Consider the following 14,663-nt stretch of genomic DNA (forward strand, 5'->3'; position numbering starts at 1 on the left):
CTATACCAGAGGTTCCCAAACTCAATCCTCAAGGCACCCTAAAGGCAGGTATCCACTTATAGATATACAAACAAGAGCACGATTACGACATTGCAATCGTGCTCTTGTTTGTATAACTAGTAATGTGCCTAGACTGAACTTTCATTCGTTCAGTCCAGGCACATCCCTCATCCCCACACATGCTGAACCTGACGAGATCATCAGGTTGACCAGCATGTATGGGTGATGTCGGATGTGACCAGCGGCATGCGCATCGCTGGTCCCTTCTGACCAAAACATGGCCGATGCATGCGCGATTTGCAAGCGATTGCACGATAATGACATTGTTATCGTGCAATCGCTTGGTTAAATCGCTAAGTGGATACCCCCCTTAACAGTCCAGGCTTTAAGGATATCCACAGGCAACTTAATTTAGTCAATATGATTTAGCCACCTGTGCTCAAAAATGGATCTCTCCAAAACCTGAACTGTTGGAGAGCCTTGAGGACCGTGTTTGGGAACCTCTTGTCTATACCAATGGTTTTGGTAATCTGATAAAATAAAACATTTACACATGACTGACATGTGATGTAACATATAAGTATGGTCACATAACAAAACGTTTTGCTGAACCATATTGCAGCATGTGCAAACATTTTCTCACAACATAGTTAGCTTAAAGTACTAAAGTACTATCTATTTGTAAGTGGTATGTTCTGTTGTAGTTGAAACTTGGAAATGGTTCTGCAAATCAGTCACCTTACAATTTTCTGCACAACAGTGCATAAATTATTGATGATCACCACTTACCAGATTGAGAAGCACCTTAGGAGTTAAGAGGCCTATCCATTAGCAGATGTATTTCTGAGCGATGAAAGACAATACCCTTGAAAACTCCGGTGGCTGTGCTGAACGATATCTGTCATGTAAATGACAGATTTTGACGAACAATGAATGATATCGCATGACATAAATCAGGGAGTGGATTTTATTCTCTGCAGCGCTCTGTAGTTGCTGCTATCTTTCGCCCTTCGTCGTTTACTGCATATAAAACTGCACGATATTGCTAATATCGTACAGCTATAACCGATAATTGACCAACATGTCGGAGAGATGATAGATGCGATTTATCAGCCGCGTGAGTGCGCATCTGTCATCGTTCAGGGCCTATCCATTAGCAGATATAATGAACGATTGAACGATATATTGTTCAATCGTTCATTTTATCTGCTAATGGATAGGTCCCTTTATAGGAGCAAAGTAGGTCTTAAATAGATTTTATCAAACCAAAAATGCAACTTATTTTTAAAAGTACAAAATGTGTTTAATTATCAAGTGAAATGATGAATTTGAAATACAAAATGTGCAGATATTTACAGATCAGTAAAAAACAAACTACATGCAAACTTTCTTGAAGCAAACAACAAACAAAAATACAGTTCAAAGTTGCCAAAAGTACAAAAACACTGGTATAGACAATATTGGATAAACCGGTAAGGCAGAAATAAAGTACAAACACTGGCATAGACAATAGTGGATAAACTGGTAAGGCAGAAATAAAGTACAAACACTGGCATAGACAATAGTGGATAAACCGGTAAGGCAGAAATAAAGTACAAACACTGGCATAGACCATATTGGATAAACTGGTAAGGCAGAAATAAAGTACAAACACTGGCATAGACAATATTGGATAAACTGGTAAGGCAGAAATAAAGTACAAACACTGGCATAGACCATATTGGATAAACTGGTAAGGCAGAAATAAAGTATTCATATTTAGCAGGACACTTATTTAAGACTGGCACCAAACTGATTAGTCAAAATCAAACACTCCAGGCGCACATCCACATGCAGACTAGGGAAAGACAGTAGGATTACAACATCGTAGTCGTACCGTCGTTCCCTATCCCCTGTAGTGCCTACACTGAACTACTAATCCTCTATCATCCCTGAACATGGCCAATCTGTCGTTATTGGCAGATTGACCGGCATGTTCGGGCTATGATTGATGTCTAAAGCGACCAGCGGGAGCGCGCATCGATGGTAATTTCCGACAACATAGTGCACGATTAATGAGCGTTTGCACATTTACGATATCGTAGTTGTGCAATCGCTCCTTAATATCGCCTAGTGGATGTGCCTCTTCACTGTTTCCCAAGATCAGGAATCTAAACTTTAAAGAAAATAATATTGTAACTTTAATCAGCTGTGGCATGTTCGTTGTAAACTATATTTACGGCTTGGTAAGCAACTAAACTAACACTTCCAATAGGGTTCATTGAACAAACCGTTGTCCCTTTGTCATGTATCCATGCGCTGCCAGCAGCTCCCTCCATCAGCGCCGGGCCACCTTTACTTAACTATGATTAATACCTCTCCCTCACATGAAATGTTGCCCAGCATTACACATTTTAAATCTCTCACTATGGCGCACGCAACAATATTCATGCCATGAAAGGGGGTTTCTGGGAAACTAGAAACCATCTTTGATGAGTTTTTTTTTTCCAAAGACGGAAACCACTGCGTCTCCGTCTCAGCACAGTGAGTGTCCACAATCGGAGCTGCCGCTACAGAGAGCCCTAATCGTCAGGGCTCTCTGTATACAGAATGTCTGGGGGAGAGCTGCTGCGCTTGCCCAGCCGCAGCAGCTCCCTCAGTTCTCAAATTATCCAGTGGCCAGCAGTCTCCTCTCAGCCCAGGGTATGTGTATATATATGTATGGGTGAGTGTGTGTATGCAATGTAAGTCCTGTGACTGCTCTTACCTCAGGCACCGGCTACAAAATTACAAAGAAGTAATATAGGTTGATCCACTGGCCAAGGACAGGGATCGCCATTCTGCTAGCCAGTGGGGACTAAATAAAAAAATATTGGATAATTCACTCATTAACTATTCCTTCTACCGCACTTTTATTGTCGTGAAGGGAGACAAATACATAAAAAACTCTGCAGGTTTAAATACTTTTAATAACAATAGGTATCATCACTGCAGCACGATTCTTTATGAGCAAATGCGCCAAGTGAACCATGTATCGCAACCATACATGTGCAAACTTATTCTGCTTTGGGGACTGCTCCTGTAAAATCAGCACAAATCTGAATTCAGATAGAAACCCACACTCTAATTTACATTTTTCCATTTTTGTCCTTAAATACTACTTGTTAGATTCTCATTTATGCTTTTGATTAAGGAGTGTGACATAGTAAACTTTTCTATTTCATGTGTAACCATCGTACATTGTTGGGAATGCACTGGAAGGTGTAGTCAGAACAATCAATATTCTGCACCCCCACAGAGGCAGCCACCTGGGCCCCTAAATCCATGCCTCTTCTTTCATAAGCAGGTGCATCTGCAAAATATGAAGTGTACGATGTCTCAAAACAGCATCAAGGCTGCGGAATGGGCCAGCATTTGTTTCCCTCGGCTTGTACATAAACTGTTATGAAATGTCTACTTCAATTTTACCTACGTTTCCCCACCAAAAATATTCCTATAGCATATAGTGTAATGCACAGCCCTTACCTTTGCATTCAAAAACTAAAACTCTCAATGATTTTCCAGGACTGTTTTCTATAATACAATGAGAAGATAATACAATTTTTATGGTAATGGGAATGCTGAGTGAATGTTAGGATTGAATTCCTTTAAATAAAAGCAGATATTCCACATACATTATGTTGTGCTAGGAGAATAATCCTAACTATATAGGAATTGTTCCAAAATGTGTTTTAAGATTGGTGATACTGAACGTAAGAGTGCTTCAGAGGATGACAAATAGTCAGTATTGCCTAATGGAGCATACACACGGTCAGATCTGTCAGATAAACGATTGAACGATTTTTACCAACGTTTTCAGACAGGATTAAAATGAATGGAATCGTCCAATTCTGACCGCAAACACATCAGAGGTCAAATATCGTTATCTGACATGCGGGAACGCGCATCGTTCATCGTTGCAGGCTCACACGTCAGATTTTCTTTCAGTTATGAACGACTGAATAATTTTCAAAAACGTTCTCGTTCAGATCTGACACAAAATCTGACCATGCACCATTAGAGACCATGTGGAGGAAATGGACATTTAGGGCTAGGAATATCCAACTCTAGACGTAAAGCAAAAATGTGAATAAAGGTACTATAAAAATGACATTGGGCACGATTCTATTCTATGCAATGTGAATAGCGCTGGGAGATAGCTCAATTGTGCGCGGTGTTTAGTCGGAGAATGCCCGTTCTCGCGACTAAACACCCTGTTTAAAGCGCAATAACGGGCATTCCCCGACCTAACTTCCCGGCGCGATGCTGTTTTCCCAGCGCTAAGGGCAGAAAACAGCCTCGCGCCGGATCTTTTGTCGGATTTCTGCTCTCATCCCCGGGGGGATGTGAGAAGAAATCCTAGTCGGACTTGACAGCGCGGTGTATTGAATAGCTCCGGGAGCTCACTCCCGGCGCTATTCACATCGCATAGAATAGAATCGTGCCCATAATTCTAGAACAAACTGTAAAACTGTAATTAAACATTAAAACACTTAAGAGTTCTGCCTGTAAAAATACTTGGATTATTTTCAGCAGCATGATCAAATACAAGTAAAGAGTGTGTAGAGTAGGAAGGTGAATCACCAAGGATATCCACTTTCAGACATTTCTAAAGTAGTTCCAACCAACCATTAGTCTCGGTCCTCAAGTCTTTGGTCACTTCTTTAGAACCCATAAATTTCTGTTCCAATTTCTGAAACTTATCAGTGCTCCAAAATGTATCTACACCCCAAACAGGGAAAAAAAACCAAACCTCTTGTTATGTCATCTCGCAAATATAAGATATGAAAGTCCTGTGCTAAGGCTTGTAAACAAAGTGAAGTAACATTGACCAGAAGATACTATAGTTTTCAGCATATGTATTACAGCAAATGCACAAGCAAGCATTGTGCACATTTAACATGAAAGTCAAAGGAACCTTCTGAGTGTATGACCATAAATCATATTGTGCTCTGTTAATTCCTCCTTTAGAGAGCCGTATAATTTATAAGGACATTATGCTGAATAAAATACTTACGGAAAATAAAACAAAGAATCAAATACCGAATCTAAGCAGGTTCTGTTTTTTCAGGATATGCTTGAGAAATTCCAAATTTAAAGCTAAACTGGGATTACTGGCCTCAAAGCCTAGGGTTTTCACCTCAATGCACAAACACTGCTATGACATTGACAAAGAAAAGGTGATTTCATATTAAGAAAATATCCACTGATCAAGGATAAGTATAAAACAAAGCTAATCCACACATACCTCGAAAAATATATTCACAAAGGCCAAACCTCTCGTCTTTTGCAAAAGTGGTTCAATCATACAGGTATTTAAACTCAAATAATTGATATGGTTAAGTCGTCATGTAGATCTGTCATATATGAAAAGAGTTTTTAATACTGATATACATGTTTTGTAATGGGATTTATACTGTACACTTAAAAAGACCTAAAGGATACTGACCGTACCATATAAGCAGAGACAAGCACCAGCACTTGAAATGTAGTGTTAGGTCAATGCACTTTTTCTTAAAGACATATTAAGAAAAAACATTTCTAAAACAGTAATTTTCAATGTAACCATTAAGTATATAAAAATAAATATATGTAAACAAAAGATCTAGTGCTATGAAAATAATATACATTCATTGTATAAAATCCAGCAAACTTAAAAAAAAAAAGTGTGCTGTAGTCTAGCACTTAAAATTAAAAAGCAACACCTAGCACCCAAACCAATTAATTTTGCTATGCAAAAGGAACGTAATGTATTATGTCAAAATGTGAGCAGCTCAATACTACTGGTATAAAACACTGGGTGGCAAATGGAAGCATCTCTCACTCTCAACCACTTTAGTTATTAATATGTCACTAGTGCAAAGCATCATAGTGATACATCTAGAAGTGGTTAAAAAAGGTGATAACAATTGGCACCTGTAACAAGTGCACGTTTCATTTCCCTTTGCATGAAATAAATGCTATGGGATCACTTCGTATTAATCTTCTATCATGGAAGTCACCCACTGACAGCATAGTAATAGTACTAAAGACACATCACATGGTTCCTTCATCAATGCTTTGCAGTACAATCCTCTGTTTCTGGATCACGTGATTCCTGCTGCCACGGCCAATGGCAGATATCCCTGGCATGGCTTGTACAGCAGAGGACATTACTTCTTCTCCAAACAAACTGATTTTTGCATCTATCTCAATTGCTTTGGCCAAGCTGTATGCATAGGATTCCAAGGACATGCTGGATGTCTTTTCATCAGCGGATGTTTTGTTAACATCTGTGGAAAGAAGTATATTGATCTCATATTAGAAGCAAAGCTTTGAGCAAAATTATTTGAAACACCAAAGACAAAAGGTAATCAAACTACTCTAGTGTTATTTTCTGGCAGGGGACTTATCAAGAAATACAAAATTAACATTCCAGTTAATCCACATTTAAAAAGCATAGTACAGCATTCAGCAGAATAGAAATGGGATCAGCACCACAACACAAAAGGTGTCTTTTTGAATCAGTGGCCTAAGGAGAAATGGTCTCCCAACAAGACCCTAAGGGTTAGTCTGTAAATGAAAAACTACTCTCCGGCGTTAATAGATATACTTATAAATATATTAAAAATCCACTAGAGAGTGTGTTTATAATGCTGTAGTTCTATTTGGGGTAATGCCCCTGGTTCCCACAAATGTGCCATCTATGAGAGCTGTGTCTGTAACACTCAAAAGGACAAATACCTTACTCACATACAAAATGAGCTATATAAATGAAGAATGTCCAAACAGAGGGTGAAAGCTAAAACAATAGTTTAACAATAAGTAGAGTAGCAAACCGTCATAGACATAAGTGTACAAATATCGCAATATACACTTCTCTCTCCACATCATAGAATACATTTCATCTAAACAGTTATAAAATAAATATTAAAACAATAAAATTAAAATAAGATCACAGTATCAAATTGTAAAAAATTGGCATAAAATACAAAAGAATAAGCCATAAAATCAAAATCACTGCAAAAATCCGATGCGTGTTTCACTGCACCAGTCCATTTGTTCAGGCACTGAAATAGTGATTCACACTGACTGCCTGAAGAAGTGGACTGGCGCCTTGAAACGTGTAAAAAATTTCAAAAGTCATATTTTGCTGTGATTCTGTTTTGTTTTTATGCCATTTATTTTTTAATATTTGATGCTGTGATCTTATTTCCATTTTATCAAATATATCTTTTATAACTGTTTACATGAAATGTATTGTCTGATATAGAGAGAAAAGCACATACTGCGATAATTCTACGTTTATCTCCATGACAATTTACTAACTATTTAAGAAGACTTTAATTGTATATTGACTGTGTCATCTTTTACCCTCTGTTTAGACATTCCTGGTTTATACAGCTCATAATTGTTCCCATCAGCATTCACCAGTTCTCACATACAATATATTTTACAATAGATTTTAATGTTTATAGAAGTTTCTTAATGTTCACCCAGCATAGCTCATTAGTTGCATTCCATTCATTTTTTTGTATATCTAAACCTATTGAGATTGCATGTTATATACACACGCTGCTTAATGTGCATTTTATATCTATGCATCAGGGAGTGCAATAACGGCTGTATTAAACAGGGACATGCTCTAAAAAAGGTCTCGTGTACATGTAAGCAAAAGACAAGGCCGCCGGTTTGTAGCAGGGCGTCTTTTTTGGACAGTTAATCGGGGTCTACATCCTGGTGGCTTGCCCCACCCTAGGGACCAGCCACCCTATTACACTCCACTCAGGGATTATCCCATTCCCTCCCTTTATTTCCTAACCTTGCATTACCATGGCTGTAAAACCTGGTGCACAGCAGAGGGGGCACCATGGTATTTCCGCCAATGGCGTGATACAATGTAGGGCAGCAAGTATCAGGCTCTCAGCACCACCAGAGCTTTAACAGGTTCATTCTCTTTTCTCGTAAAAGGTGGATACTTGCCGGGAAACACATCACAAGTAGCAGTTCAGTGAGACTTAAAACTTTTATTTATGCTTTATTTTTAGGTTTATCAATTATGTGCATTTTTTACCTTGTGATACTGTGCTCACTCTACGTTTTATGAATTTTTACTATTACCGTATACCCCCTCGGCTTATACTAGAGTGAAGTGTAGCGCTGACCAGACGGAGTTCGGTCAGCGCTACACAGCACAAACACAGCCGCCGGAGCCGGCAGCTGTGTGTTTGGTGTAATCAGCAGCCGCTGAGAGTCTGTCAGACTCTCAGCGGCTGCTGCGGCTCCCGCAGTGGGTAATGGGAGAGACGTCATGAGTAATGGCGTCTCTCCCATGCACAGCGGCCGGAGGAGCTGTTAGCGGCGGAACCAGGAGCGGGAGTTTCAGGTAAGTGATTTTTTTTTTTTATTATTCTTATTACATCTCTCTACTCTGGGTGGGTGGGTGGGGGGGTGACTACTGAGGGCGATTATTACAGGGGGCACTACCAGGGGCGATTACCACTGGGGGAACTACTAGGGGGGGGGGGATTACTACAGGGGGCACTACCAGGGGCGATTACCACTGGGGGCACTACCAGGGGGGGGGGGATTACTACAGGGGGCACTAAAAGGGGGGATTACTACAGGGGGCACTAAAAGGGGGGGGGATTACCACTGGGGGTACTACCAGCGGGGGGGATTACTACAGGGGGCACTAAAAGGGGGGATTACTACAGGGGGCACTAAAAGGGGGGGGATTACCACTGGGGGTACTACCAGGGGGGATTACCATTGGAGGCACTGAAAGGGGGGATTACCACTGGGGGCACTACCAGGGGGAATTACCACTGGGGGCACAACCAGGGGGAATTACCACTGGGGGCACAACCAGGGGGAATTACCACTGGGGGCACAACCAGGGGGAATTACCACTGGGGGCACAACCAGGGGGAATTACTACTGGGGGCACAACCAGGGGGAATTACTACTGGGGGCACAACCAGGGGGAATTACTACTGGGGGCACAACCAGGGGGAATTACTACTGGGGGCACAACCAGGGGGAATTACTACTGGGGGCACAACCAGGGGGAATTACTACTGGGGGCACAACCAGGGGGAATTACTACTGGGGGCACAACCAGGGGGAATTACTACTGGGGGCACAACCAGGGGGAATTACTACTGGGGGCACAACCAGGGGGAATTACTACTGGGGGCACAACCAGGGGGAATTACTACTGGGGGCACAACCAGGGGGAATTACTACTGGGGGCACAACCAGGGGGAATTACTACTGGGGGCACAACCAGGGGGAATTACTACTGGGGGCACAACCAGGGGGAATTACTACTGGGGGCACAACCAGGGGGAATTACTACTGGGGGCACAACCAGGGGGAATTACTACTGGGGGCACAACCAGGGGGAATTACTACTGGGGGCACAACCAGGGGGAATTACTACTGGGGGCACAACCAGGGGGAATTACTACTGGGGGCACAACCAGGGGGAATTACTACTGGGGGCACAACCAGGGGGAATTACTACTGGGGGCACAACCAGGGGGAATTACTACTGGGGGCACAACCAGCTGCTGCCATTTCCCACCCTAGACTTATACTCGAGTCAATAAGTTTTCCCAGTTTTTTGTGGTAAAAGTAGGTACCTCGGCTTATATTCGGGTCGACTTATACTCGAGTGTATACGGTAAATTTTTTGTTTTAGATTGTTATAAAAACAAACATTTTTAATTGTCTGCAATAGTGAAAATGTACTTGCATTTCAAATACTATCAATGACAGTAGTTTGATGTTTGTATCAATAAAATCACTCATTTTATTTTATACACTCCCTAGTCATTCCTTATTATCATGGTAGCTTACAACCTAAGGGAGTAAAAAGGCTTTGACCTTGGTGTGTTGGAAGGCTGTAATAACTCACTGGACAGAGCCATTATAAATATAGCTCCACCTTTTGGCAAGTAAGGTACAGTCTATTCCCAGCTGCCCTATTACAAGCAGGCCACTCGAGACAACTTCTTGGGTCTAAACATTCATTTAAGTGCTGGAGATATATATATTTTTTTAAGTTCTCAGTTGTGTGGTGTGATGGGAATGTCATTAGGCCGCTTTTCTGAGTACCCTTTGGAGCTGCCCATAAATTGCTTGTGGTTTGATACATACATATATACCTACATACATGTGTGTACATACAAACGTACATGAATAAAGGCAGCGGCACCCCAAGTATGATGCTAAATAGATCACAGAGAACCTGAATGTTTATTCAGGTCATACAGGACTTTTAATCAAGCAAAAATGTGGAGATACGTATACGTCAGACGCATTGATTCAGCCGAATATACATTATACATATTCTAAGTACATGCACACACACTCACATATATTTTCACACTAAAATCTAGTTTTCCATTTCTGAAACAATGATAAATGTTGTTAATCCTAATAATATACAAGTTAATTTTTTTAATTTTTCTGTCTTATAAAGGCAGTTAGGGAGTAAACTAATTGTGCTGGCTCTTTTAGTTTACTATTATTACATGTAATAACAGATGTTATGCTGGTGGCAGATTTAACCGGTGCTGGTACATTGGTCCATATTTGGAGCCTTGTGTGCAAATGTAGGGAGAACAGATTATTTACTGAATTTAGGAACCATTTGCAGGCCTCTGGAAGTGGGTCTAAGGTGAGAAGTGCTATCAGTTGTAGGATTTATAAATCTTGATAGATAACTGAGAAACTGCTTGTCAAACCTTCATGCATTTCCTAGACCAAACACTTCACCTGGACCACAGGTACAACCATATAAGGCCTGACATCATGACAAAATGGCTGATTGTGTTGAATAGTGTAACCTAACTTACCAGTCTATACTAGTGTGCTTTCTGGAGGAAGGCAACATTGATTTCTAAAGAACAGTCCTAGTTTAGAAGATATTTTGGTTGTCAGGGCACCTATATGCAAATTAAAGGATACATCTGAACCAAGTCATGAACCTGGATATTTACATTTGGATACCAGTGTCACATTTATTGTACTCACTAATATTGTCAGCGCCTCCAGAGAGGATTACACGCTATCAAGAGTTCCCTGGTACAAAAATATGGATACCCAGGGAACGGATCCCTAGAATTATAGATGCAGGGAGAGGCCAAAAAATCTGCCATCTCTTTCAGAGCGGAATTTGATCTGAATCTAGTTCTAGTTGGACAAATATTGTTCAAGTTTCATAAAGTTCAAAGCAGTAATAGATTAGATTAAAGGTTCCCAAACACAGCCCTCAAGGCTCCCCAATAGTTCATGTTTTAGTCCATGGTTGAGAACAGGTGGTTAAATCAAATTGACTGAGCTACTAATTAAGCCACCTGTGCTTAACCATGGAAAGCTCTAAAACCTGAACTGTTGGGGAGCCTTGAGGACCGCATTTGGGAACCTCTGGATTAGATGAATGTCTTGTTATAGAGCTGCATTTTTCCTTTATTCATCAAACGCGGGTTTGAATATTGGTTAGATTTTGGTTATTTTAAGCAACTGTGCTTACAAAGCAATTACAGTCAGGTGCATAAATATTGGGGCATTGACAGAATTTTCATATTTTGGCCTCTATTCACCACCACAATGGCTTTGAAATGAAACAAACAAGATGTGCTTTAACTGCAGACTTTCAGATTTAATTTGAGGGTAATTACATCCAAATCAGGTGAACGGTGTAGGAATTACAACGGTTTCTATATGTGCCGTCCACTGTTTAAGGGGCCAAAAGTAATGGGACAAACTAAACAATCCTAAATCTAACTTTCACTTTTTAATACTTTGTTGCAAATCCTTTGCAGGCAATTACAGCCTGAAGTCTGGAACGCATAGACATCACCAGACGCTGGGTTTCATCCCTGGTGATGTTCTGCCAGGCCTCTACTGCAAATGTCTTCAGTTCCTGCTTGTTCTTGGGGCATTTTCCCTTCAGTTTTATCTTCATCAAGTGAAATGCATGCTCAATCGGATTCAGGTCAGGGGATTGACTTGGCCATTGCATAACATTACACTTTTTAGCCTTAAAAAAACCGCTTTGGTTGCTTTTTGCAGTATGCTTCGGGTCATTGTCCATCTGCACTGTGAAGCGCCGTCCAATGAGTTCTGAAGCATTTGACTGAATATGAGCATATAATATTGCCTGAAACACTTCAGAATTCATTCTGCTGCTTTTGTCAGCAGTCACATCAATAAATACAAGAGAACCAGTTCCATTGGCAGCCATACATGCCCACGCCATGACACTACCACCACCACCATGCTTCAATGATGAGGTGGTATGTTTTGGATCATGAGCAGTTACTTTCCTTCTCCATACTCTTCTCTTCCCATCACTCTGGTACAAGTTGATCTTTGTCTCACCTGTCCATAGGATGTTGTTCCAGAACTGTAATGGCTTTTTTAGATGTTGTTTAGCAAACTCTAATCTGGTCTTCTTTTTTTTGAGGCTTACCAATGGTTTACATCTTGTGGTGAACCCTCTATATTCACTCTTGTGAAGTCTTCTCTTGATTGTTGACTTTGACACATATACACCTACCTCCTGGAGAGTGTTCTTGATCTTCACCAGGGAAATAATTCTTCTGTCATCCTCCACAGTTGTTTTCCGTGGTCTTCCGGGTCTTTTGGTGTTGCTGAGCGCTCCAGTGCGTTCTGTCTTTTTAAGAATGTTCCAAACAGTTGATTTGGCCACACCTAATGTTTTTGCTATCTCTCTGATGGGTTTGTTTTGATTTTTCAGCCTAATGATGGCTTGCTTCACTGATAGTTACAGCTCTTTGGCTCTCATATTGAGAGTCGACAACAACTGATTCCAAATGCAAATGTCACACCTAGAATCAACTCCAGACCTTTTACCTGCTTAATAGATAATGAAATAACGAGGGAATAGCCCACACCTGTCCATGAAATAGCTTTTGAGTTGATAGTCCCATTACTTTTGTCCCCTTAAAAAGTGGGAGGCACATATAGAAACCGTTGTAATTCCTACACCGTTCACCTGATTTGGATGTAACTACCCTCAAAATTAAATCTGAAGTCTGCAGTTAAAGCACATCTTGTTTGTTTAATTTCAAAGCCATTGTGGTGGTGAATAGAGGCCAAAATATGAAAATTCTGTCAATGTCCCAATATTTATGCACCTGACTGTATATACACCTCATTTATGAAACACAATTTCCAAGTAGGCAATAACTACTCTTGGTTATTATAAAATAAACTAAATGTAAAATATACCATTTTTTTGTTCCACTTCATCTTCAAATGTAACAGAACTTTTCCTTCTGGGGTAGAGAAGCCGATTATGCTGTGTGCTATCAGAGCTGCACTCTTCAAGCAGCATGACATCAGTACCTGCAGAACAGAGGAAGTACATAAATATTAGCATATTCATTTTTTAAATAAGGGTGAAAGAACAGATAATATAACTGCTATAGACTGATTGTTTTGTATTTTTACATAAGCTGGAACTAAAGTCATAAAATAAGAGCACTTAGTTGATATCTCCATGTAAGAGTCATCTGATGAGCCATATATCATCATCTTTCATTCTATGGCGTCAAATATCCGTAGCGCCATACAGAGAAAATTACAAACACACACAATCAACATTATAACAAAAAGGTTTAAATAGACAGTACAAGGCGACCAATCAAACAGACAGATAGTACAGCAACTAAGGGCCTTATTCAGAGCTGGACGCTAATCCCGGTGCAACTGTATCTGTACGCCGCAGTACTGCAAAAATATGTAAGTGCCGCCAGGATCTGTACAGTAATCAATCTTGGCACATGTGAAGTGCGACTCATACACATGCGCCATACAAAATAAATTGCTCAACTCGGCAAACAACGGCATCACGTCCACCTCTGAACCAGGACCTAAGTAAGCGACAGTCATTAGTGTTCTCGCTAGGCTGTATGGCCAATTTGAAAGCCCTAAAAGGCGCCCTGCCCTTATGGCGTCGCCCCGCTGAAACAGACATTCCCAACCACGGGCCAAAGTGTCCCACGGGGGAGGGAGTGAGTTTCGGTGAATATATGCTGTGCGCATAGCAGATCAGCATCTCCATGAGCGCTGGGCATATCCCCTACAGTGATCAAAATTAGAGTTATGATAGACTTAACTAGATAACTCCTTTTCTTCGAGGTCCATAGGGTCCGCAGTGATACTATTGGGATATTATGGTTGGAATACCAGGCACCAAAACAGTTAAAGCTTCTGCACCCAGAATGCCCCGAGTCCTCCTTCCTAATATACCCTGCCCGTAGCCATAGGACTTCAGTTTAGTCAACAAGCCTCAAGGCAGGAGAAGGAAGAACAGTCGTACACCAGAAACACTTACATAAGATGAGGGAATCTGTGACCGAAAGAAAATAACTCAAATGAAGCCAGGTACGTCAGGGTGGGTGCCCTGTGGACTCTATGGACCTCGAAGAAAAGGAGTTATCTAGGTAAGTCTACCAGAACTCAAATTTTCTTCTTCGGGGTCCATAGGGATCCACAGGGATACCATGGCGATGTCCCAAAGCAGTTCCCCTAGGGTGATGGACGCTCCTGAGCAGAAAGGAGAACCCATCGCCCAAAGGAAGCATCCTGAGAGGCAAAAGTATCAAAGGAATAAAACCTAAAAAAGG

The 14,663-nt window shown here is 40.9% G+C and overlaps 1 protein-coding gene across 1 annotated transcript in view; it reads right to left on the reverse strand.

The window, feature by feature from the left end:
- Positions 1 to 1,289: 1,289 nt before the first annotated feature.
- GPR161 (G protein-coupled receptor 161) overlaps positions 1,290 to 14,663 on the reverse strand; it is a 37,992-nt gene continuing 24,618 nt past the window's right edge. The window contains exons 5-6 of the mRNA XM_088444957.1: positions 13,264 to 13,380; positions 1,290 to 6,290 (exon numbers count right to left, since the gene is read on the reverse strand). Of these exons, the coding sequence (XP_088301083.1) occupies positions 6,055 to 6,290; positions 13,264 to 13,380 (353 nt within the window). The 3' untranslated portion in view covers positions 1,290 to 6,054. The remainder of the gene's footprint in view (positions 6,291 to 13,263; positions 13,381 to 14,663) is intronic.

The sequence above is a fragment of the Taudactylus pleione genome, unplaced genomic scaffold (genome assembly GCF_031769625.1).
Source record: "Taudactylus pleione unplaced genomic scaffold, aTauple2 ptg000374l, whole genome shotgun sequence".
In the NCBI taxonomy this organism is placed as follows: domain Eukaryota; kingdom Metazoa; phylum Chordata; class Amphibia; order Anura; family Myobatrachidae; genus Taudactylus; species Taudactylus pleione.